Source organism: Strongylocentrotus purpuratus, unplaced genomic scaffold, assembly GCF_000002235.5.
Source record: "Strongylocentrotus purpuratus isolate Spur 01 unplaced genomic scaffold, Spur_5.0 spur5_contig_862, whole genome shotgun sequence".
NCBI classification, from domain to species: domain Eukaryota; kingdom Metazoa; phylum Echinodermata; class Echinoidea; order Camarodonta; family Strongylocentrotidae; genus Strongylocentrotus; species Strongylocentrotus purpuratus.
The window spans coordinates 1,367,055-1,392,403 of record NW_022145571.1 but is presented as its reverse complement, the minus strand read 5'-3'; the positions used below and the strand labels follow the sequence as shown (position 1 = coordinate 1,392,403).

General features: G+C 39.0%; 1 protein-coding gene across 2 annotated transcripts in view; it reads left to right on the top strand.

The window, feature by feature from the left end:
* The window catches only part of LOC115919177 (eIF-2-alpha kinase activator GCN1-like), a 47,446-nt gene that overhangs the window by 5,825 nt on the left and 16,272 nt on the right, over window positions 1–25,349 (top strand). Inside the window, exons 10-34 of one of the 2 annotated variants that reach the window (XM_030972294.1) lie at window positions 479–631; window positions 1,237–1,410; window positions 2,296–2,448; window positions 3,565–3,657; window positions 4,060–4,135; window positions 4,769–4,931; window positions 6,202–6,385; window positions 7,392–7,516; window positions 8,041–8,219; window positions 9,338–9,428; window positions 10,188–10,310; window positions 11,303–11,501; window positions 12,200–12,558; window positions 13,268–13,492; window positions 13,738–13,865; window positions 14,905–15,094; window positions 15,980–16,216; window positions 17,396–17,590; window positions 18,444–18,690; window positions 20,602–20,723; window positions 21,587–21,701; window positions 22,786–22,965; window positions 23,550–23,770; window positions 24,196–24,403; window positions 25,086–25,282. In XM_030972294.1, the coding sequence (XP_030828154.1) occupies window positions 479–631; window positions 1,237–1,410; window positions 2,296–2,448; window positions 3,565–3,657; window positions 4,060–4,135; window positions 4,769–4,931; window positions 6,202–6,385; window positions 7,392–7,516; window positions 8,041–8,219; window positions 9,338–9,428; window positions 10,188–10,310; window positions 11,303–11,501; window positions 12,200–12,558; window positions 13,268–13,492; window positions 13,738–13,865; window positions 14,905–15,094; window positions 15,980–16,216; window positions 17,396–17,590; window positions 18,444–18,690; window positions 20,602–20,723; window positions 21,587–21,701; window positions 22,786–22,965; window positions 23,550–23,770; window positions 24,196–24,403; window positions 25,086–25,282 (4,337 nt within the window). Of the gene's footprint in view, window positions 1–478; window positions 632–1,236; window positions 1,411–2,295; window positions 2,449–2,484; window positions 2,582–3,564; window positions 3,658–4,059; window positions 4,136–4,768; window positions 4,932–6,201; window positions 6,386–7,391; window positions 7,517–8,040; window positions 8,220–9,337; window positions 9,429–10,187; window positions 10,311–11,302; window positions 11,502–12,199; window positions 12,559–13,267; window positions 13,493–13,737; window positions 13,866–14,904; window positions 15,095–15,979; window positions 16,217–17,395; window positions 17,591–18,443; window positions 18,691–20,601; window positions 20,724–21,586; window positions 21,702–22,785; window positions 22,966–23,549; window positions 23,771–24,195; window positions 24,404–25,085; window positions 25,283–25,349 lie in introns of those variants that run through there. The other variant, XM_030972298.1, reaches the window with a different exon arrangement.

Genomic DNA, 25,349 nt, shown 5'->3' with positions numbered 1-25,349 from the left:
GTCCAAGAACACAGCAAATGGAATCCCTCTTAGAACTTATTTTGAATTGTTATATGAATTTGAACATATTTGCTGTATTAAGATTTAGGAGGTACATATATGACCATTATAAGTTAGCAAACCAAAACCAAATGTTACAATTGAATCTGTAAGAGTGGTTGAGGGGGGGGGGGGTAATCTGCCCCCTCCCTCCAGTACATTTGCCACAATAATCTTAGGACTCACGTTTTGCAAGAAGAAACTTTGTGTTATGTATGCACATCAGGACAACTTATTCAATTTCTTTCTCTATTTTGCTCATCACCGCTTAGTGGCATTTTCCAATTTGCGGTAAAGAAATATCTTATTATTATTATCACTTGGATTATATACAATTTCTGCATTTGGAAATGCATAGAGATATTCTATCAATATATGATATCTAGTGTAAGAGAGCAGAATATCTCTGATTGATCCATCTATAATTGTTTTTTCTCAGGTTCTGAAGGTAAGCTGACGGTGGTATCAGAGAGAGCTGGAGTCCTGTCAGGGATCGGAGGTCTGAGCGTCAACGGGGTCAGCGGAGTGACCTCGGTACAGAGTCTCGTCTCGTCCGTTATGACTCTCTTCATGCCATACCTGCAACAAGAAGGTAAGAGTTAGAGAAGAATTACACAATCATAGACACCACACATGACCTTATTTGGGACATTAGTAAGCTACCCTGATACCATTCACGTTGTAGAGGTAATAAATCAATGGGGTCAGTGGAGTGAGCTCGGTCCAGAGCCTCGTCTCGTCCGTTATGACTCTCTTCATGCCATATCTGCAACAAGAAGGTGAGAAAAGCTTCATAATAAATATTAGGCATCGAAATTGTGGTTCAGTTTTACTTCATTGTGTTCACTACAATTACTACTTGCAAAATATTGTCTGGTTAAAATGTTCCATCCACACTATTTTGAACACCAGTCCTGGCTCTAAGTTTTCTGATAAATCTATGACATACTTCTCGATGCCATTTCACTTCTTCAATATGAATTAGAAAGTTCCATCATGAAATAGTTCAAGAATATTGTATTACTCACCCTGTTAAGGCCACGGACAGTACCTGATTTCAATTTAGAACCAAATCATGCAATTTTGTGAGGTTTTGATCACATTTCTTGACCACATATATAAGCACCAAACCATGCCAGAGAGATACAAGTTGTATGATATATGCCTTTGATTGTTCTGTCATCTTTGTTGCTGTAGCTCATGAAGGAACGATGGTCCATGGCTTGACCATGCTATCCAGATGGTGCTCCAAGTCATCCACGGAGCTCCCTCCCAAGCTCATTCAATGGTTCCAGAAGGCTATGACTCAGAAGCAGTCTACAGCAGCCACCAGGAACGGCTGCATCAGGGTCATGCTAAACGCCCTCAAGGGTAAGACTCATACACCAGGGGGGCGTTTCACAAAGATCCCAAGTCGAACATAACTCTAAGTTGGACTTAAATATTATGGAGAGCCATTTGTAGCCTTAAAATAAAGTATATTCATAAGCAGAAATTCAAGTATTTTAGACTTTTCATAAATTCCACATGAAGAACATGTAATCTCCTTGATAATAGAAAATATGAATGATTTGAATCAACTTTTTATGCCTTTTAAAATAATTTTTACAAAATATTTTCAAAGATGCTAACGACTTTCGATAAGTTTTAAGTCCAACTTAGAGTTAAGTTCGACTTAGGATCTTTGTGAAACACCCCCCAGCACACATCCAAACCACTCCTACAAGAGACCAATAACAAGGGCTATGGAAATGTAATTTTTTTTTGTTCAGTTCAGTCTGTTCTTGTGTAAGTGTTGGTGTTTTAACTGCGGTAAGATAGAGGTTTTCCCCTCCCAGGCACAGGTGACGTCTAAAATATATATATATATCATGATGGTAATGATAATTTTAATGATGATGACAATTTTGTTGATGAAGGTGATGATGATGATGATAATAGCTATTAACATCAATTTCGAAAAACTCATGATATTTTAGGGTGAGTTGTGCTAGTGAAATGAATGATCTAAACAAAGACTGTGAAACGATAGAACCATATCCACTCCTAAGCTAGTACAATAATTTCCCATTTCACAGGAGATGCCCTGATCCATTGTTGATGATGATGATGATGATGATGGTGATGATGATGATGATGATGATGATGATGATGATGAAGATGACGGTGATGATGATAATGTTTATAATGATGATGATGATAATGTTGTTTATGATAACATTTACTAAGTTAGTACAATCCTTTCCCGTTTGACAGGAGACACCCTGATCCATGGAATAGAGATCATCCCGCTCTTGCAATCATCCTTGGAGAAAGCTCAGCAGCAACCTAACCACGCTGCCATGGTGACGGAAGCTCTATCGGCAGCCTGCCTTCTGGTCAGGCTATCAACATCGGATGTACAAGCAGGTAAGGTTCATTCAGGTGATCATGGGCAGTTTAGAGAAAGCTCAGCAGCAACCTAACCATGCTGCCATGGTGACTGAAGCTCTATCAGCAGCATGCCTTCTGGTCAGGCTATCAACGTCTGATGTACAAGCAGGTAAGGGTTTATTCAGGTGGAACAAGTGAGGCTTCATGGGGAGTTTTAAAGGAGAGGGGACAAATACAGCTGTTTATACCATGTTCTATGTTCAGTATATTGTCTGTTCAGAGCCAGAAGAGCATTATCTTGTTTTAAAGCGAGAGTGCACTTGTAGCTACTTGCGCCCTCTATATAGCCAACAATGCCTAAACGGTACCTGTTGATCCCCCATGGTCCACTTTTTCTTATGTTAATTGAGAGCTGATTTGATGAGATAGCCACCTGCCAGTGACCACGCAGGGAGGTCTAATCCCTACTGGCCAAATTAGTGCAGACAGGCTTTAATCAAAGCTGTTAACCATGTTAATATATTGTCTGTTCGGAGCCAGAAGGATGTTCACTGTGTGGTAGAGTATATGAGTCAATGCCCTTCTGGCTCCAAACAGACGATAATTATTTATTTATTAATGACAATTTCACAATTCATTGGAGTTAACATCACATGAAAAAGAATATAATATAACAAATAATTTTCAATTTTACAATCCATTTGAATTGACTTCACATGAAAAGGAATATAACAATGTTTTATCAAAGACAAGTTGCAACTATAATACAGTTCAAAGAATGAACACACAAAGGTGATGAAACATAAGCATGTAAAGCTTGAAACGTTAGAACTCCAAGTTTGAAGTTATGAAGTTTGATTTCAATCCATGTGCTATAAAATGTGATAATTTGCATGACCTACTGCTGAGACATTGCTCTTGAAGTCTGATGTGCAGTTCAAACTTTGTGTGATAGAAAGCAATATAACATCAATTTCAAAAAGTGCTGACAAGCATGGAAAAATAAGGTTCCTTGCACAGTTATCAGTCCATAAATCTTTGCAAAATGAGAAAGAAAATCTAACATGGGAAACCTAATCGTCAGAAAGTTTTATAGTTATTTATCTAGATGATTGGAAATGAATATTTGTGTCTCCTATTCTATTATTGCAGAAAACAAAGTGAGTTTTCTTTGGCCTGTCATCCTCGATGAGAAGAAACAGCTGCTCACATCAGATAAATTCCTTTCAGTTGCATCAGAAGATGGTAAGTATACTCTAGTTGCCATGGTAATACAGTCAAATCTGGATATAAAGTCTGTTCACTGCAGATTAAATATTATCTTTTAGTACAGTCTAACCTGTATGTATCTTAAATTCAAGTCTGCTTATCGTATTGCTGAACTGATCCACTTCTTAAATTTATTAGTTTGTTTCATTAATTTCATTTCTGACAACAACAAAAAAAAAAATCTTTCTTTTTTAAAACTCTTTTGTATTGGAAGTATTGTCATGAGAAAAAGACATTAATGATTTTGTTTTAATTTTTAATGTGATGTAATATAGTATAACCATATAAATAAAGATTTATATTGTTTTTCAAGCCTGCTTACTGTATTCCTGATTAGGTCATTTGCTAATTTCTGTGGATTGATTTTCTTTATGGCAGCTCTCCTTACTCTTGTTGAGATGACAGAACGCTTGTTGACTGATCATGTGCCGCTGATCAAACCAGGAGTAGAGAGGTATGTTGAGGCTTATATATTTATTTACTTAGAGACAAAGGAAGTAAGAAATACCACCATCGAGTGCCAAGGATAGCCAGAAGGCAACTAATTCCTGTTTCTCACTAGCCAGTGTTTTTTTAGGCACAGGAGAACTCTCTACACAAAGGTCAATTTATATTGGGTATAACCTTTGTCTGAAGAAATGATTTTCAGCATCCCCTTTGGGAGCTATTACACATTTTTCATGGAATTTTCTATAAAATAAAAAATACATCAGTCATAGCTAACTAATTACTAAGGACCTGCTTATGGGATTGAGGTTTTATCACCAAAAATTCAACCCTCCTATACTTAATTTGTTTCTCACAAATAATTCATAGTTCAAAGAATCCTCATCTTCTCACCTGTACGTTCTACTACACATGCTCTGGTGAAGCTTGCTCAGTGGTCATTTCCATACTCTAAGCAAATTTCTAACTTCAACCCTAGATCATACTCTATATTTCATTTTATTCCTTAACCCTACTACTCCAAACTCAATTGTAATTCTAACCCTACCATATATATCAGGTGAAATAAATCCAAGAGCAAATGTCAGATCATGCTTATCTAATCGCTAGGCTATATCTCCTTTGTTCTATCTGGTTTCAGGTCTTACCATAGAGCTCTGGTGTCGTGTCTTATCCATTCCAAGTGGCGGGTTAGGAAGGCTGCCAAACAAATGATCAAAAAGCTTCTCTCCACTCCTAAATCAGCCATCAAGCTCTCTCTCAAACTCCTCCAGGAATTCAGACCACTGCTCAACGCACAAAAGGTGAGACACTTTCAGGTTTTCAGTAGGCCTGTTTTCAGTAGGCCTGTCTTCATCAGCTCGAGATTGCCAAATATTCGGCTATTTTAACTATCCTGATCGCAAATTATCCAGCTAATTTGTGTCTTCATCAGCCCACAGTTGCAATTAGCAGGATATTTGGGCGAGATAATCATTCCAAGATATCTTGGGCTAGTTTGCAAAATATCTCGCTATTTGTCTGGTGCGTTTTTACCAGCCTGAAGACTCGCTTTATGCACAAATGCTGAGCAAAATATCTCAGCTCCAGTTTCGAGTTTGAGGTTGAGTCTCGAGCTGGGGAAGACGCGATTGGTAACTTCGGGCTTATTTCCCAAATCAGAAATAGCGGGCTATTTGGCAAATTCGAGCTGATGAGGACATACCTAGTGATGCTAGTTTCAGACTTTCTCTCATAAAATGAGAGGTTTTAAGTCTATCTTCACATGTTGTCTTGTTACATCATCATAGTGATGCTTGTCCTATCTACAAATCCCCTCACGGTGCTTCCGGACTTCGAGAGCTCGATGATGAGACAATATGTTGGCTTAATAAGGATCTTCCTATCTAGATGATGTACTCCCCGATATTCTTTGTACGAACGAACAAACAAGCGTTCTTATTTTATAGGGATATCGAATTCCCTATAAAGTCAGGAACTATGAAAAGGTAATGCTTTACAAATGATTAAACATTGCTTTTTCTTTGTATTTGGACTAATTGTAAATACTGCTTAATATTTCTTTGAAGATATTTCTAAATGTAGAGATTATGAGGGATTTATGACAGGATATAGAGAAGAATAAAGTTGAAATATTTTGCATGTATGTACCTAGTTAGGAGCAACAATCTTCAACAAATGATTTCAAAACTATGAATCTCTTTAATACATAACCTCACCTGTTTCTGATTAAAATATTTATTTCTTTTGACCAGTAATTTAATTTGAGACGGTGATATCAATTTGATACCATAATATTTCAGATACAGGCAGGCTAAGACCAGAGGTCCTAGTCTCTGGTGTCTAGTCTCCTGTACCAGATTTTAAGGAGGATGATATTAATTCATCAGTGATGTTTTTAAATACCACACAGGACCAGTAATCCGCACAAAATTTCAGGAATGATTATGTCTTTGTTTTATGGTATACCATTGGATGTTTCAGAAACACGAGTAGAGATTTAGGTTTCTTCACCAGAATTCTGTATAGCTTCTGAGACCGTGATATCATCAATTTAATAAAATTATATTTCAGCCATTAGACAGCTGTGCAGAGAGTGCCACACCCGAGGATACAGGCAGGGTAAGACCGGACGTGCTCGTCTCCGGTATCAAGTCCCTGGTACCTGGAACCAAGGAGGAAGATGAGATCCCTTCATCTCAGATGGTTGAGCTCGCAGTCGACTCCCTTCTCATTGATACTCATCATCCGCTCATAGGTAAGTCCCTTCTCAAGTTTCTTAAAGCCCATCTGTACTAGTGTACAGGTGAGATTAGACCACCCTGCAAGGTCACTGGACAGGTGGTTATCTCATCAAATCAGCTCTCAATTAACATAAGAAAAAGAGGATCATGGGGGACGAATGGTCACCGATTAGGCATTGTTTGTTATATAGAGGGAGCATGTAGCTACAAGTAGTACAGTGGACCTTTAAAAGGGTATGAATCACCTTTAAAAACCATGCATGTACAGGTAGAATGTGTAGAATTGACTTTTTTTTAAATTCATGTTGCGTTCTCTGGGTTAATTGGTAAGGGCTATGAAAATGAAGGGTTACATAAAAACACTGTGCACAAACCCAAGTCAGACTATGTTTCCATGCAGGCCCTGTTCAATGCGAGCGGGTACAGGTGTGCCGCCTACTATATTCACAAGTGGTATGTTAATTGAGGAGAGTGTATTCAAACTTGCAATAATTGTCTCGACCGCTGAAGGTGGCGGTAAGACTAAGAGATCCATATACCACCAACTGTCATCCATCACCAATTTTAAAGTTTACTTGCAAGACTCTTGTGACAAATAACTCAGGAACTGTTGTTCATATTGTAACCAAAGTTAATCAGATATGCAATTTGGGGGAAGTTCATGCTATGGTCCTGTTGAGGGTCTCAATGAATGGCAAAAGATGTGTCCTTTAGGTACATTGGAAGTAAATCTCAAAGATAATCATAGCTAATTAATCATTTATAGAGTTTATCAGTAATGAAGTAGGTAATATCACACAAATGTTTAAATTATTTCTTACCATTCTGAAGTCAAGCACTTTGGTTGTATTTACAGCTGCATTCAGGCAATCCCTCTGGGGATATTTAGTCTCTGGACTAGTCTGTGATTTAACTTGATTTATATCGGACAACCAAGCGGACATCTTGGCCCTCTTGACATTTCTTAAATATTTAAATCATTACAATCTATTCAAAAGTCTATCCTATTTGTATCTTCAGCTGCAGTGATGCCATCTCTGTGGGGTGATATTGTCTCTGGTCTGGTCCCTGATCTACCTGGTTTCATATCAGAGAGTCAAGCATACATCTTGAATCTCTTACTGGAGAAGGAGAAAGCTTCTGAGGTGAGTTCTAAATCTAGCATTCAGCAGGCACTCCTGCAGTATCCCCACCCGCGTAACACACACATAGAATCTGACACGACTTCTGCTGAACACAGTTTTTATAGTCACTGACCTCTGATTTCCTTCATACTCTTATTTTCTTTAGTTTATTTGTTTTTTATGATAATTTGTTTTATAGTTCATGCTTGAATCTTATACAGTATTTTATATGTTAATTAATGATATTCTGGGATGATTCATTCTATTTTTCCTTTTTTCATAAGGGGACAAGGCTGCCTTAGTCTTTTATGGTACTCTTGATTCCATGTGTAAGGAATTGCATCTGCTTTATTTCTGACTGTATGTGTATATGCTTTTACTGGAATTGAACTTAAACTGGATTTGAGATGCCCCTGTCCTTATAAGTGAATTTGCTTCAATGATGTTCTGCTGCTGTCAATTCCATGATATTGTCAAAATTATTTCTAAATTGAATCTGCTTGACCAAGAAAATCTGACCTATGCCATTTCACCCTTTCTCACAGGCTGCTCAAAATGCCATGAAGAGTTTAGCCTTCATCGCACCTCAACACATTCTACCGCCCTTCATCAATCAATTCATCAGTTGCCTTGGCAACCCAGGCTTTGTGGGTATCACCTTGGAGGAGTTTGACATTTACAGGACACCAGAGGGCGTCCTACATGATGAGTCAGTCATTGAAAAGTAAGCTTTTAGGATGATTTTGGTCGTGCGATTGCAATGTGAAAGAAACGTTGTGCAATTGATCAGAAAAGATTGATCATCTAGTATATAAGTATCGGTGTGTACTGCAACGTTCTGGAATCATCAAAAGGATAAGAAATTTGGCCCAGTCTTGGTAAAGTTTCCAGCATTGTACACAGAAAGATGTATATGGGACTACACAAACATGTGGCATAAAAATCTGTCCCGATTTTTATGATGTTACATGCCATATTTAGAATATCAAGGCATTTGAAGAGCCATGCTTTTCAGGGAACATTTCTTATCTGATGTTCTTCCACACTTGCATATTACAATGATAACGCTCACAAATTATTTTTCACCTCTTCCAAGAACTCAACCTTATATATATTTGATATCTGTAACTACTTTTGCATAAAATGACTCCATCTAGAGGTCAGATGCAAATCTGAGTAATTAAAAAGTAAGAGAAAAACAAAATGGAAATAGTCAATCTCTTATACATTATACATTTGTGATCATGAAGGTTCAAGAAGAATGATCTTTCCCAATCAAGAAACAAACTACCTGAGCATACCTGCCAACCACCCCGATTTAGGCGGAGTTCCTCCGCATTTTTCATACCAACTCCGAATTCCGAGTGCATGCCTCAAAACTCCGATTTTTTTTTTGATTTTTTTTTTTAGAGTGTAATGCACTTGGAGAGTATATAACTATTATGTTTGTATTTTGAAATGTAAAGCGCCTTGAGCATGTTCATGTAAAGGCACTCAATAAATACCAATATGTATGTAGGCCTATGTATGTATAATACTAAAGCATAACACAGCACTGATAACCAGATCACGCCGACATCCGCGCTCGCGCTCATAGAAGATATACACAGCGACATGGAAAAAAAAATAGACCCTAAAGTCCTGTGTACCCCCCCCCCCCCCCCCCCCCCCCCATTTACATCTACGGGCTACTACCCCAATCCTTCGGTGGTTCGCGACCTCGTAGTCCATCCAGAAAAATTTACTCCTAATTTCTCTTGTCTCAGGTTGGCAGGTATGCCTGAGGGATGTAATGTCTTATAATCACTCTTGTTTTCCAACCTTAATCGTTTTGCACCTTAGGAATGCTGAGAAGCTGGACATAGGTTCAATGAAACGAGAGAACAAGGCATATTCCTACAAGGAACAACTCCTGGAGATTGAACTAAAAAAGGTAAGAGGGAGACGGACTGCGAAGAATTAAACAGCCTAAGATAAAAAGCAGCATCCTTTTCTTCAATATTACTTCTACTTCTACTTCTCACAAAGATTATAAGTAGAACTTCACTCTAAGTTGGACTTAGATATTATGGAGAGCCATTTGTAGCCTTATAATGAAATATTTGCAAAAGCAAATACAAGTATTTTAGACTTTTCATAAATTCCACATCAAGAACATGAAATCTCCCATGATAATAGAAAATATGAATGACTTGAATCCACATTTTATGCCTTTTGAAATAACTTTTACAAAATATTTTCAAGGATGCTAACAGCTTTCCATAATTGTTAAGTCCAACTTAGAGATAAGCTCAACTTAATTTTTTTGTCAAACACCCCCTTGGTATATTGCCAAGTGTTTGGAATGTCCCATCTGATGAAGAGGAGCATCTACTGTTTTTTTTCCCTTCAGATTTGAACTTCCAAAAAGAAACCTAACAACTGTAAGAAGAGTCAAGCCACACACATGAAGCATAATGTTGATAATAAAACTGTTTAATTCATAGACACACTTACCCTACAAATTCTAATGTTATATACAATCATTATAAAAATATTTTACTCATGAACTTACTTTGATTAATTTCATATGTAACAATTTGATTGTAGCACATTGTTATTTGTATATTTATGTATCAGACTCTACAGTTTCTTTGAATTTTTGTACATTGTTTCCACCATTGTTTTCTATCTATTTGTATTTTCATATTAGGAGATTGAGAGAGAACGTGCCCAGAAGGGGATAAAGGTGGAGGTGAAACTGACCAAGAAACAAGAAGAGGCTAAGAAAGTTCAACTAGCCAAGGAAGGTGAAATAAGAAAGAAACTACAAGAGGTAAGACAGAAAGAATATAATTTAATAATAATTATTGATCATTTTGTTTATTTATGCTGGTCAATAATGTTTCTGTGGGCAAGGTGTCACAGTCCATGAACCCTACACTTGTCTTGGTTCCTATTTCTTGTGTGAACAAGCGGTGCATGTAACTTAAAATCTTTTATAGCAGAAACAATTTGGCATCCCCTGTAGTGGTATATTAGTGAGGAAAAAAAAGGATGTTTATTCCATTGAAAGTGTGATTACAGTTTATTTGTAGAAAATTGTGTTTTTCTCATCCCTCAAACTTAAGCATATAATGATCTTGAAACAGGAAGTGACAAAAACTTCATTGTAAAAGAGAGCCCCCTTTCCGCTCTTTAAAGAATTATTTAATGCGAGTCATAATAAGAGACAATTGGGCCCTGTCTACAAGGAGTTGATATTAAAGATAAACTCCAGTACTGGTAAAAAAAAAAAAAATTAATTCTCACAGAATCAAACGAAACTTACACTGAATGTTCAAGATTACAAATAAATGACATGTGCCAAACAATTTTGGAAGAAAATGTATACTGGCTGAGTAATGAGCATAGAAAGACAAGGAAATCAAGGTAGTTCTAGCCCCGACACCATGTGTGTTGTCCCATATATAGCTTTCTATGTGAGTGCTTGTTACTTTACCAAGACTCGGTCAAATTTATTATGATTTTGATGACTCCAGAACCTTGCAGTGCACACCAATACTTACATGCTACATGATCAACTGTTTCTGATCCTTTCCACACCTTATCTTTCACAATGCAATCGCATTACCAGTACTAAAGTTTATCTTTAATCGCAACTATGTACATAAGAGATAGGAGATTGCAAACTTGCGATTGATAAGAAGACTTGCAACTCTTTGTAAGACAGGGCCCTGTTATGTATGAAGACCCTCATTTTTCATTTTCATTGAAAAAGAACACTAGAAAAATAAATGCATCTTCCATATCCTCCTTCTTCTCCAGCTGAACGATGAGATCGAGCCTGCATCCAAGCTCCTGGTAGCGGCTGTGAAAGGCAACCCATACGGTCTGAGGAAGCACATCCCAACCCTCATCAATAATATCTTCACCCTCTCCTCCTCACCCATCGCTGCCCCACACCTCGCCCAAGTCTTCTTGGCCCTTGCTGATTGCGCCTTTGAAGCAGACCAGAGAACTCTAGGTCAGTGGCAAGCAAGCCTCATAATTTCCCGATTCAAATCGGTTTCCCCCCCAAAAAAAATCCATTTTTTTAATTTTTTTTAAAGAAAAATGGATAGTTCCTGAGATTGATGTAAATCCAGTTTAAAATTAGATGCTGTTTTGTCATGACTTGCTTGAACGCCTTGCACAAGCGCTTAGATTTCTTTCTTTTTAAACTCTCACTATCACTCCTGATAGAAAGGTTTTTATCGTATTAGTTACACATCGTTCCTATCCTGTGCATGATAATTTCCTATTTTGTTGCAAACTGTGCCATAAAAGTTGCCATTCGACTTGTTTTGGACTGTGACTGTGAAAAGTGTATTAATGGAAATATAACCAAGGTATACAAACCTGAATTTTTGTTTTATTGAGACAGAATTTAGGATATGTCCAAGGTGAAACATGTAAATTGTATGTGACATGCATAGCCTACCTCAATTGCATATAGATGCATTATTAAGCATGATACACTAGTCATTAAACAATTCATGTGATATATTTGAGTTTACGTGATTCTACAGCGGTAAGGTTCACAATTTTATGAAAATACTAGTACTAGTATGAATAAAGAATATAAATGGGTTGGGAATGAATATACCATAGCATATCATGTATGATGAATAAAGCCCATGCAGAGTCACTAATGAAAGCTGTGTCATTAACTGATGTTTGCAGCCGACACTGTATCCTACTGCACACTACGCCTGAGCAAGCCAGCGTGCCCGATCGCTGAGAACTGGTGCACAATGAAACTGCCTACCATGGTGATCAACACCATCCTCAAATTGCACGGTGGGAAGGACGATGAGGACATCGATGACGGCGATGACTTCCTATCGATGGGCTCCGCCACTGTGTTTCCGGCTCCGTCGTTTGCTTATTTCTTCCGTCTCCTGCACCAGGTGCTCTACGACGGGGGTGTGGTCGTGAAGAAGGATGAGAAGAACGTAAAGAGGGCGCTGGCCATTCTCTCCTCACATTGTAACCTGAGGAGTAGTATGGAGGAAGAGGAAGAGAGCGATGTCATCGATGAGGTAAGACTGTCATCATTATCATTATCATTACCATTATCATCATCATCATCGTTGTCGTCATCATCATTGTAATCATTATCATCATCAACATTATGGTCATTATCGCCATCATTATCTTCATCATTTTCATCATTTTCATCATCATCATCATCATCATCATCATTTTCATCATCATCATCAACATTATCGTCATTATCGACATCAACATTGTAATCATCATCATTATCGTCATCATTATCCTCATTATCTTCATCATCATTTTCATCATCATCGTCATCATCATTATTATCATCATCATCATCATTTTCATCATCATCATCATCATCATCATCATCATCATCATCATCATCATCTGCACTATACAAGAATGAAAAAATATTTATTTAATGTTTTGGAGGAAGAATGAAGCTGGAGAGGAGTAGAAGGAATAAGTGAAGAAGTCTGAATTGAAGAAAACCATAAAAAGAAGAGATGATGATGATGTAATGAATAAGAAAAATCTATTGTTCCACAGGGGTATACTGTAACCTTTTCACAAGTTTTCACGTGTGTCAGCCATATCCATTTTGTACATTTTTAGAATGTAAAAAAAAAGCTTGGAGAAGCTAAAAATAAAAGATGAAAGACAGTGAAAGGAAGAAGTTTTAGTGTCAGGTAAATGATTTACATTGTATAATCATCATCTTTCTTTCCTCTATCCTCCTATCAGAGCGGACCTGAGCTGCTACCACGCCACGAGATGCTATCCCTCCTCTTCCGTCTGATCGGTATCGGAGGTGTCCAGCAGCAGAGGGTAGCAGATGAAGCGATAGTGGAGCTATGCCGTAGTGCTAGCGGTGATATGGGTTGTACCGTGGCTGAGACGGATGAGATTGATGTGATACTCAAGGCCATGACTAGCCCTGTCCTGGAAGTCAGAGTGGCTACCCTCAAGGTACGACATCCCTCTGTGGTTGAAACAAATTGCTGAAAGACATGAAGTAGTGGGTCTGTCTGCATGAGCCCCATGTTAAAATTTTGAAGTTTGGTGTTTGTGTAAATGTTCCTGACAACCATCCTATGGGCTTGGTATCTCTGATGTGTTCTGGGCACCTGCTAGTTTTGAGCCATCCATATTTGTTAAATGAGTGTTAAATATTATGTTGAATATTAATCCTTCGTTACCTTGTTTCTTGACAGGGACTCCGAGAGCTTCTGCTGGTGCTCCCGACCCAGGACTCGGATGACCCTCAGGGTATGAGGATTGCACAGAGGATCTGGTGTGCTAGGAAGGACGTTGACATTGAAGTTCGGACATTAGCAGACGAGTAAGACAAATAATTGTGCTCTTCTAAGGATCATAACAGTCAAAAGGGTGTTTGCTCCTATGCTCTAAAGCCCCTCTAAAGTGTTTGGAGCCCCAAAATTTAACTTAAATCGTATCATGATGTGAAAGAGGATGTCATTCAAGACATCATTCTGCAAGGATTTTTAAAACAAATGTGTTTGAAGTCGATTATTAATGAAAAAATACAAAAAAATATTAGAGGGGCTTTAAACATGAGTGGTAAAAAGGCCTGATAAAAACCCGATTTAAATCGGTTTCCCGATTTTTTTTATTTTTCCCGATTTTTTTCTTCCCGATTTTTTCTTCCTGATTTAAAAAAAAAAAAAAATGATTTTTTTTTTTTTTTTTTTTTTTACCAATTTTCTTACTCGAAAGGGGGGAAATGTTGTTAGATGCCATTTTTTCCCCGCGAATCCTCTTTTTTTTTTTTTACTCGAGGGGGGCATGGTTGAGGGGAAAACAAAAAACCTATTTTTTTTTTTAGTGCTCACTATCACCCCTGGGTAAAAATCAGGCTTTCAGGAGACAAGTAAGATAAGGATTGCATTATACACACATTTTCATGTACATACGCTGCCATAAGAGAGTTGAATCAGTGGGCTGGAGGTGAATATAATAGTACCTTGTCTGAGGAGTACAGCACCAAAGGTAATGGTATTTTTGCATTGGCCAAGATCCCATAGATTTAGCTGGAGTCTTGAAAAGAGGTTGTGTTATATTTGTTTTATATTCCTCACCACTTGATAGTTACTTTTACTGCATTTAATAAAGAACACATGAAGGAAAGAAATGACTTGAATCATCGGCCTAGTAGCAATAGACAATGCCACGAAATGACATTGTTTCAGCCAGCCAGCAGAATCTTAACAGTACCTTAGCTAACAATCTTCCTTCTTGATGATGCAGCCAATGATGTTGCTGGTTGATGTTAAATTAACCGCTAATACTGTTGTTCTTTCCTGATTTAAACAAAAATATTTACTTGAACCTCCTCTCTATCTCTCTTTATTTCCCTTCAGAGTTTGGACAGACGGTAACTTCAAAGGTTCCCCAGAGCTGTGTACCATGCTCCTAGATGATGTCATCCATGATATAGCTGTCATCAGACAGAGTGGAGCCGCTGCTCTCTCCGCCATCTTGGCTGAGAATCCTGAGGAACTTGACAAGGTTATGAGTATCCTCTTCAAGAAATACCAAGAGAAACTTGTGGTAGGTAGTGTCCTTATCCCCTTTCTAAGGTCTTTTTAGATTTAGGTGTGTAAGGCCAGATCCCTTACAAAGTAGCCATTTCTTTAGATTATTTTCTTGATGGTAAATATGATTCTGAGCCATGATACTGCTTTGCAGAGCTTTCTTTAAAATTCTCATGATATCTTAGACCCCAAAGTTGCCACTTCCCTGCCCACTTGCTTTTGGTGTGTTCCTATACACTGCAAGGGCAACCCACTTGTGTAGTTTCAAAATGCAAAGCCTTGTTGTAATGTATTGACATGATCAATTCTACTATTCATTGGTGTCTGTTTGGCCATTTGGTTAGTGCATGACATTTTCATTTTTAAAGCATTTTACTATCAGTTTTCTTTTTAGTTGGAAATTGGGTAGACTGGCACAAAGGGGATTTGTGGTAGGCACCTGGGCCGGTATTCAATTCAATACTTAGACTATGTGAGAAATTTACTAAGTAAATGGCTAAGCTAAGAAGTTTACGTATCTCGTATTCAAATCGCATTTTAGACTTTTACTCACCTGCATTTACTGATAAGCATTGTGACATCACACGGTCAAACAAAAGTACAAAAGTAATTCGCAATTAACGTGTCACAATAAATTCTTGCTAATATAATTGTGCGCAGGTTATGATACTGCGTAAGAAAACCACATGCATGCTAATCAAGGCCTCCAAAAAATTGGCTTATGTCTGGTATGGAGCTGTCTTAAATGTAGGGTAAAATACTAAGTAAAAAGCTTAAATTGTGTACTCAAGTATTGAATTGAATATGGGCCCAGGCACATCAAGGGTAAATTAAGTTATGTGTTTCTCTATCTAGATTTAACCCACGCTTTCATATAGATTTCCTTTGTTGTCTCCATCAGATCCCTCCTCCAGTCATGGACACCCTCGGCCGAGTCATCTCTGAGTCTCCACCGGACCAGTACGACGCCCGCTGCGGCATCGCCATCGCGCTGTCTGAGATCGCCCCTCATCTACTGATGCGTCATGTCCCAGAGCTGTTCAAGTTCTTGGTGCCTAAGGGTCTAGGGGACAGGAACGCTGAGGTACAGAAGGAGATGCTCAATGCTGGTATGGCTGCCATCATTCAACAGGGAAAGGTTAGTATCTAGTGCAGGGTGGTTTGATTAAAGAATGTAACAATGTAAATACTGATGGGATATATGGCTGATGGAAGGCAATGGAGAATGCGCCACTCACATGCTCCTTTGTTTTATTACATCAGCCAAGATAAAACTCTTTCCTAAAGGTCGTTATCACGGTTGATCTTTGTACCATGCTGGCATCACCCAAGGAAAGAACATTTTATTTAATTTCCATCATGCTTTGTATGTGTTTAGAAAAGAAAAGAAGAAAAAAAATAAAAACTACAGATGGGATATTGGACGGGATATGTAACTGGGCTGTGGAGCTTTGACTGTGCACTCTGTTGCATTGCATAAGACTTAACCATTGATGGTAACTTTGCCATCAATGGCAACTACCGTGGTAACAAGGCTCAACAGCCAATCAAAATCAAGGGTTCCAGGGTAGTTACCATTGATTGCAAAGTTACCATCAATGATAAGTTTTGTGCAACGGGCCCTTGTCATTGAAATATGAATCATCATTAGGTAATTGAATCAGTATACAAAGCATTATTTGTATTGTTTCCAATAATTGAAATGAAACAAGTAGACCATTGAATTTGGGGTTCAATAAAACATTCATTTAGTGCTACCTTTGGGTCATGAGTTATGAGAAATGCCTGTGAAACTAAAGGTCAAGTTGAATGACCAACACAGTAATACGACCAGTGCTACTGTCTGGCCTTGAAACGTTTGCTTTGATGAAGATAGAAGAAAAGATGCTGGAGGTGACAGAGATGAGGATACCAGGGGTGACATTAATAGACAGGAGAAGGAAAGAGGGGATATGAAAGGAGCTGAAGGTAGGTAGCTAGCATCCTGGAGAAGGATTGGACATTTGGGGAGGGCTGGTGAAGGATAACATTAAGAGAGATGTAAGGGAACTAAATCAGACAGCAGCTCAAACAGGGAACAAAGGAGACTGCTAAGGATAAATGGTTCATGGATAGTAGTTTGTTGTGTTGTTCCTTCATCCAGATAGCAGAAAATGAACCAAGTCTATCCAATAGTCCCTGTCAATCTTGCCATCATGAATTCCCTTTCATTGTTACTGAATATAGAAACAAAACGTGTACAGTGTATGTTTGTGCATTCATGCAGCACAAGTAAATGACATTGACATGCATTCCTTTTAATTTTTCATCTTTGCAGCCCAATGTTGCGACACTGCTCCCTCTGTTTGAGAAGTTCATGGATGAAGCGCCTGACTCATCGTCTTACGACACCGTCCGACAGAGTGTGATCATTCTCATGGGATCTCTGGCACGCCATCTTGAGAAAGAGGACCCTAAGGTCAAACCCATCGTTGGCAAGCTGATTGAAGCGCTGAGCACTCCTTCTCAACCTGTAAGTTACAGGGCCCTGTTTCATAAAACTTGATATCAATAACAAGTTACAAGCTACTGTTCTAAGCTACTGAAATCATGGCTTCTGATTGGCTGAGAGCAAACTTGCTATCAATAACAAGCTACTGTTATAAGCTACTGAAATCATGGCATCTGATTGGCTGAGAGCAAACTTGCTATCAATAACAAGTTACAAGCTACTGTTATAAGCTACTGAAATCATGGCATCTGATTGGCTGAGAGCAAACTTGATATCAATAACAAGTTACAAGCTACTGTTATAAGCTACTGAAATCATGGCATCTGATTGGCTGAGAGCAAACTTGTCACAGAAATTTTCTATGTTATAGATAACAAGGTTTATGAAACAGCCCCAGATCTAACTTATAGGGTTAACAGGTCTATTGGCTAATATGTTTTTTTCAGGGGAATGCTTAAGTCAAAACAAAAAATTCTATGAGGTGTAAGTAGAGCATCTGTGGGACCTACTTTGTAAAGTCAAATTTTACATGCGATAGCTAATGGAAAACCATTCAATCTCTGTTACATTGTGTACAAAATGTATTCTTATTTGGAGCAAATTGTACTTATATTTCTTTTGAATACATTATGAATGACATAACTTCAAAGGAATCTTGTCACTTTGATGTCAATTTACTTTTCATATGGTACTGTATTTCTAAGGTGCAGACTTCTCAAGTTTTGTTTGAATTTATACATCTGAGTATAAAACCTGAGTTTTGAGGCTTTATGAAAATGTTCTTGACAGTTGATTTCAGGAAGAATGGAGATTGCATCCACGTTTGATTCACTTTGCATAACTTTGAAGGATTCTTTCCAAACTCTTTGCACAGGTCCAGCAAGCAGTAGCGGCTTGTCTGCCGCCCTTAGTCCCAGCCATTAAGAAAGACGCACCAGGAATCGTCAAGGAACTCCTGAAGCTTCTGCTGGAGTCAGAGAACTTTGGTGAGAGGAAGGGAGCTGCCTATGGTCTGGCTGGCATGGTCAAGGGACTGGGTATCCTGTCTCTCAAGCAGCTAGAGATCATGTCAACATTGCAGAGTGCTATACAGGATAAGAAGAACTTCAGGAAGAGAGAAGGTAGGTGTTGTTATGATACTTATTATTTCCTGGGCCCATTGCATAAAATTTACCATTGATGGTATCTTTGCCATCAATAGCAAGAACCATGATAATAGGTCAACAGCCACTCTAAATCAAGGATTCCATGGTAGTTACCATCAGTGGTAAGTTTTGTGCAAAGGGTCCCAGGTGCTTCATTCTTAGTTAGATAGAACTAGAGTGCTGTACAGGATAAGAAGAATTTCAGAAAGAGAGAAGGTAGGTGTTACAGTGTAAGAAACCTGTCTATAAAGACCACCCAAGGGAGACAAGAAAAGTGGTCTTTATACTAGGCAGGTGGTCTTTATGTTCAGGTGCCTATAGTACATGTTTCAATTAGAAACCATTTTCAAGGGGAACAAAAATGGGTCTTTGTAGACAGGTGGTCTTTATATACAGGTGGTCACTAAAGCAGGTTTGACTATATTATGATACTTATTATTTCCTGGTGCTTCATTCTTAGTTAGATAGAACTGAAAGTGGGGCTTAAAAGAAAATTCCAGCACTAATTTCTTTCTTTGAAGCCTAAAATGCTGTTTTAAAATTCCAAAACTACATTTAAAATGAAGGAGTATGTTGACACGAGGTCACTTCACTATTTGCAATCAAGACTATGGAGCGTCACTGTAATGTACACGTATGTAGTAAGTTGTATGTATCGGTATGTTAATAGTATCCTGTGCTGCAATAAAGACAAGGGTTCAGCCTCATATGTCTTTTGAGGTTCTAGGACGCCTAGCCCTGGACATCCACCCCCGGATAACTACCCCCAGTCAACTACCCCCAGTCAACTACCCCCAGTCAACTACCCCCAGTCAACTACCCCCAGTCAACTACCCCCAGTCAACTACCCCCAGTCAACTACCCCCAGTCAACTACCCCCTAGGACAACCACCCTATTAGGGCGACTACCACCCAGGACAACTACCCCCCGGACAATTCCCCCCCCTAGGATAGTTGTTCGCGGGGTTGTTGTCCTTGAGGATGGTTGTCGTATGGGGGAGGGGGTAGTTGTCCTAGAGCAGGCCTTCTCAACTAGTTTATTAGAAGTGCCAAAACGAAAAGAATTTGTAGTTGAAGTGCCACCCTGTACGGTTGACTGTGCTACGTAGGGAGCGTAGCGACAGAGCCGAAAAATGGGTGGGGCTCAGTGGCGAAGCCCTAACGGGGGGTAGTAGGGGGCAGAGCCCCCTGAAGCTGGTGGATTTAGCGCTTTCTAAAGGCCAAAATGGGGCATTTTTAACACCATTTCATTCCACAATATAATCAATCATAATTTCATATTGATGTGAACAAAATAGTACGATTCCTGGGGACAATTACACTGGAGGTATATTTATATGTAGTTTTTTGTGTGCAATAACACAGGAAATGTCAAAATAAAGTGAAAATCAAACAAACAAAAACAAGATGTTTCCAGAGATTGGCAATGTTAAAATTGGTATCCCATCGTAAGCTAATTGTTGTTCAGACCTTAGGTTTGGATTCGTATAAAATGGTAAAACACGATAAATTCCCCTTTCTTCTTGTTTGTTAAGCAGGCATTTTGGGCTCAAATTCGACTGCAACTTCTTGATTTAGCTGAGTATTTAATTCTAAAATATATATTTTCTTTCTTTCTTTCTTTTGTTTTGTTGTTGCAACAGTCGTGTGCCACTCCGACTGACCGCAAGCACCACAAGTGGCGCACGCGCCGCCAGTTGAGAAGGCCTGTCCTAGAGGGTGGTTGCCCTAGGAGGTAGTTCTCCTAGGGGTAGTTGACTGGGGGTGGATGTCCAGGGGGTAGGTTTCTGAATACGGTCTTTTCATTAGGTCTGTCCTGTAGAAGAAGCCTTTGTCATTAGTTTGCTTTATGATTGTTCTCACGTCTTCTTTATTTTCCTACTTCAGGAGCCTTATTTGCCTTTGAGATGCTGTGTAGCATGCTTGGTCGTCTGTTTGAGCCATACGTTGTACATGTCATCCCTCATCTACTCCTCTGCTTTGGGGATAGTAACCAGTATGTCAGGGATGTAAGTAGCATTTCTCTTCCCCCCCCCCCCTATTGTAGAAGAAAAGTTAAGGATAAAGACCAGTTATGGTCATGCGATTGCATTGTGAAAGAAACGTTGTGGAATCGATCAAAAAAGGTTGATCATCTAGCATATAAGTATTGGTGTGTACTGCAAGGTTCTGGAATCATCAAAAGGATAAGAAATTTGGCCCAGTCTTCGAAAAGTTACAAGCACTGTACACAGAAAGATGTATATGGGACTACGCACATGTGCGCGACACGTACGTTTATCTCTCACATCCCAATAGATAAACTAATTTACCAAATATATCAATTAGTAGGCAGTTTCCCTGCAAAATTTTTATCATCATGTATTAGTCAAAACATATTCTTTCACATGATTGGTAATGAGAGCTTCCATTTCATTTTTTGAAATTGGGGCGTTTCCAATACTGGTCTTTACCTTTAAACATCAAAGAGGAACATATCAAGTACCTCGCATAGTCAAAGCTTAACTTATTTGGTACCTTCAGTTTGTAAATGTCCACCTTTTGGTTTGGTCCAAGAAGAGCTTTTTCTGATATTCAATAAGAATTGATGAAACATGACTGATGATCCAATGGACAAATATTTTAACTGAAAGTGAACCTTGAAAGTGAACCATATAAGTAGAAACAACCTTAGAATTTTTACTTGTAAAACATGTCTTGTAACTTGGTTATGGAGCAAGCATGAAGAAACTCATTTAGTTTGCCACAGACAAGAATGATTGCAGCACCTTGTCATCAGTTAAAGATATGTTTTTAGAGAACGTAGAGTGATCGACCATAATGAACTTGGTTAGCTTTGACCTTAATGTGACTTTACTATTGTTGCTTTCAGGCTACTGATGATACATCTCGAGCTGTGATGAGTAAACTGAGTGGACACGGTGTGAAACTAGTCTTACCTTCACTTCTAGCTGCATTGGAAGAAGACTCATGGAGAACTAAAGCAGGTGAGTGAAGGATTAAAGGAGTGTAGACTTACGAGACTACGTGTCTTTCCCGTGGCCTGACTCGGGGCCAATCAGGATTAATACGACTATGGACGACGCGACCGCAGCATTCACATGCATGCAGCATATGGAAACCGAAGCGTGAGGAGAACTTCGGTCTGTTCCACGATCGCTGTCCATGTAGAGATAAAGTCGCTGACGTGCAGTTGTCCAAAAGAAGACGTAGATGCGTTAACCAGTATTTGCCAAGCTACATAGCATTTAACAGTGCAATGATCATAAGTTTGATATTTGTTGATGATTGTTTTACCATATGCTAAGAAAGCACATGTATCTTGTAAGTAAGCAACCAGGGGGCTGACGGCTTTAAGTCCTCTCAGAGGGACTTAGTAATGAGGATTAATGCCATACCAAAGGGCACTAGCGCATCGACTTGGTTTTGAAACCTGAAACCTCCCGGTAATGAGACCACTGCTCTACCATTGCGCCATCGCTCCTCTGATAAGTCATCAAATCTTTTAGGTAAATAGCAACCAGAGTCCTTAGAGCCATAGAAGGTCAGTAATATTTTGTTTCTTCCCAAACAGGCCTGGGGGGTGTTTCACAAAGACTAAGATCGACTTTAAGTTGGGCTTAACTATGGCAGGCCGTTCATGCTACTGTTTGCTCTCACCATCTACTGGCATTGGTCTCTCAAATCTACAGAATTTACTTTTTTTGATAATTCATTACAGGAAAAAATATTCTTAAAAGATCATAATGGTGAGATCAAATAGCGGCAACCTAAATTACAACTTAAAGTCGATCTTAGTCTTTGTGAAACACCCCCCCCCCCCCCAGGAAATTGCCAAAAGATCACTATCTGCCTCTCAATCAGACTGAAGGCACCAAGTCGACTATACAAGAGGAAAAGGAACCTTATCTCATTCATGGGTTAAAAAAGAAAAATAGCTTAAATATGAGCTGTGGTTTCTGCGTTTGAAAATGGGGAAACACATACTGTTGGGAATTTCTCATCATAAGATGGACATGAAATAATTAGATTTCTTCTCCTGCTTTTACTAATTTCTGTTTCCTTTGTTAGGATCTGTTGAGTTACTTGGTAACATGGCATACTGCGCCCCTAAGCAGCTCTCCTCCTGCCTACCGAGCATCGTACCCAAACTCACTGAGGTCTTGACCGACTCTCACGCCAAGGTCCAGAAGGCTGGGGCTCAGGCACTCAAGCAAATTGGCAACGTCATCCGCAATCCAGAAATTCAAGGTGAGTAGTTACTGTCTTCTATTATGCTTACTTTACTTTACTTAAATACACAATGTTGTTGGTGTAAGCCTGTTCATCGATTGTATATTCTCAGTTTAGTGAGTAACTGTACTCTTGTGACCTTGATATGTTACTGGAATCTGAGGGTTTAATGGAGATCACAGTAAGTAACCTTTAAGGATTGAAAGAATGAACCATATGACAGTTCACAAAACTTGTGATCAGTGACAAATGACAGTTTTTGTTATAAGCTAGTGAAATCCTTGCTCCTGATTGGTTATCAGCAGACTTGTCACTGATTTTTGTCATTTGTCATTGAAAAAATGCTTTGTGAAACAGGTCCCTGAACTACTTTAAATAAAAAAGATAAAAAGATTATATACACGAGAGGAAGAAGGGCCCAACTCCAACAAAATAGTTTTTATTTTTAATCGACTTGAAAAACTATAAATATGGAAAGCTATGATATATTTTGTAATTGAGCACAGTATACTATAAATGCATCTGTTGTAAATATGGTTATACACATTGAAGTTTTGTGCCATCATCGTTGTATCATAAATCTTCTATTCTTTGTGTGACAGCCATTGTACCCAGGCTTCTTGAGGCACTGTCCAACCCCTCCCAGCAAACTGCTAGCTGTCTCAAGATCCTACTAGATACCAAGTTTGTTCACTTCATCGATGCGCCTTCGCTTGCTCTCATCATGCCAGTAGTTCAAAGGTCATTCCAGGACAGGTCGACGGAGACCAAGAAGATGGCCTGTCAGATCATTGGAAACATGTACTCCCTTACTGACCAGAAGGTGGGTTGTGAAGTTCATTGTCATTAGTAATAGTTCTAGGCATTAGCTATATTCAATAATTTTTAGTATAAAAATGTTGGATTTTCGATGATTTTAGTTTATTATTATCAATTTATGTATCCATTTTATCTATTGTGATTGTAAACAAAATCTGCAATTCTACCATTTGTCTGCAAATGATTATTTTAATTGTTTGGTGCAGGGTTAAGGTTTGGAATTTGGTTAATATAGGTAATTCATCATAGAGTACATGTAGTTGTTGCAAGATCACAGAATCATTCATAGACGATACATTTTGAAACCATGCTTCATGTGATTGTAGATGCCCATCAGAATTCTCTAATTTCAATATTTGTCTTGTTAGTCCCACTGGTTATTTAGAAAGAATCTTTTCACAAGGAGAGTGCATGATTTGTATGTTGCAGGACCTTGCACCCTACCTGCCCTCAGTGATGCCAGGGTTGAAGTCGTCTCTGCTGGATCCTGTACCTGATGTGAGAAAGGTGTCGGCCAGAGCTCTGGGGGCCATGGTCAAAGGCATGGGAGAGAGCAGCTTTGATGACCTGCTGCCGTGGCTGATGGAGAAACTCACATCGGAGCAGAACTCTGTAGATCGCTCAGGAGCCGCTCAGGGTAAGAATTTGATGAAGGGAGAGGAGGAGGAGAAGGAGGAGGAAGAGGAAGAGGAGGAGGAGGAGGGGGAGGAGGGGGAGTAGGAGGAGGAGGAGGAGTGCGACAAGGGGAGGGGCGGGAAACAGTTTTGATGACCTACTGCCTTGGTTGATCAAGCAACTCCCATCAGAGCAGAACTCTGTGGATCGGTGAGGATCAGCAAGGATAAGGTTTGGATGAAGGAGGAGGGGAGGGAGAATGGAGGAGAGGGTGTAGAGCACAAGGGAGTCACAGGGAATAGAGGATGCGAGTGAGAGGAAAATGAGAAGAAAGGGGAGAATGATAACGGAGGGGGAGAGAACAAGGAAGGCAAAAGAAGAGGGTACAGCCTTCAAGAATCCTGTTGAATTTATTGAAAGCATTAAAATAAAACATTCAAATTATTTATACACATCTGATGAAGTGAGAAACAAAGGTAGAGATTAAAGAATTTGAAATTAAAAAAAAATAATACTAGTAGTTGAATCCAAGATAGACAAACTTCCTTTACTTGTGATCACATAATCAGGTTGTCTATGATCTCACAACCTCTCTCTCTTGTATGAGCAGGTACCTAGATGAAGTTTGAAAACTACAATGGACTCCCAATTCAGAGCACATGTACATGTATTTTACTAGTTTCCTTGTTCCAATCTCTTTTCAGGTCTGAGTGAAGTGATAGCTGGAATGGGTCTCCAGAAGCTGGAGAAGTTCATGCCTGATCTCGTCAAGACTGCTGAAACTCCTGACATAGCATCACACGTCAGGGATGGGTACATCATGATGTTCATCTATCTTCCCGGAACGTTTGGAGATAAGTTTGCTCCTTTCGTTGGACCTTGCATTTCTCCTCTCCTCGTGGTAAGTCTGCTGCTAGTATTCTAGTAAGTAAACACGCAGTAGGGGTAAAAAGATGTTAGAAGTTTTG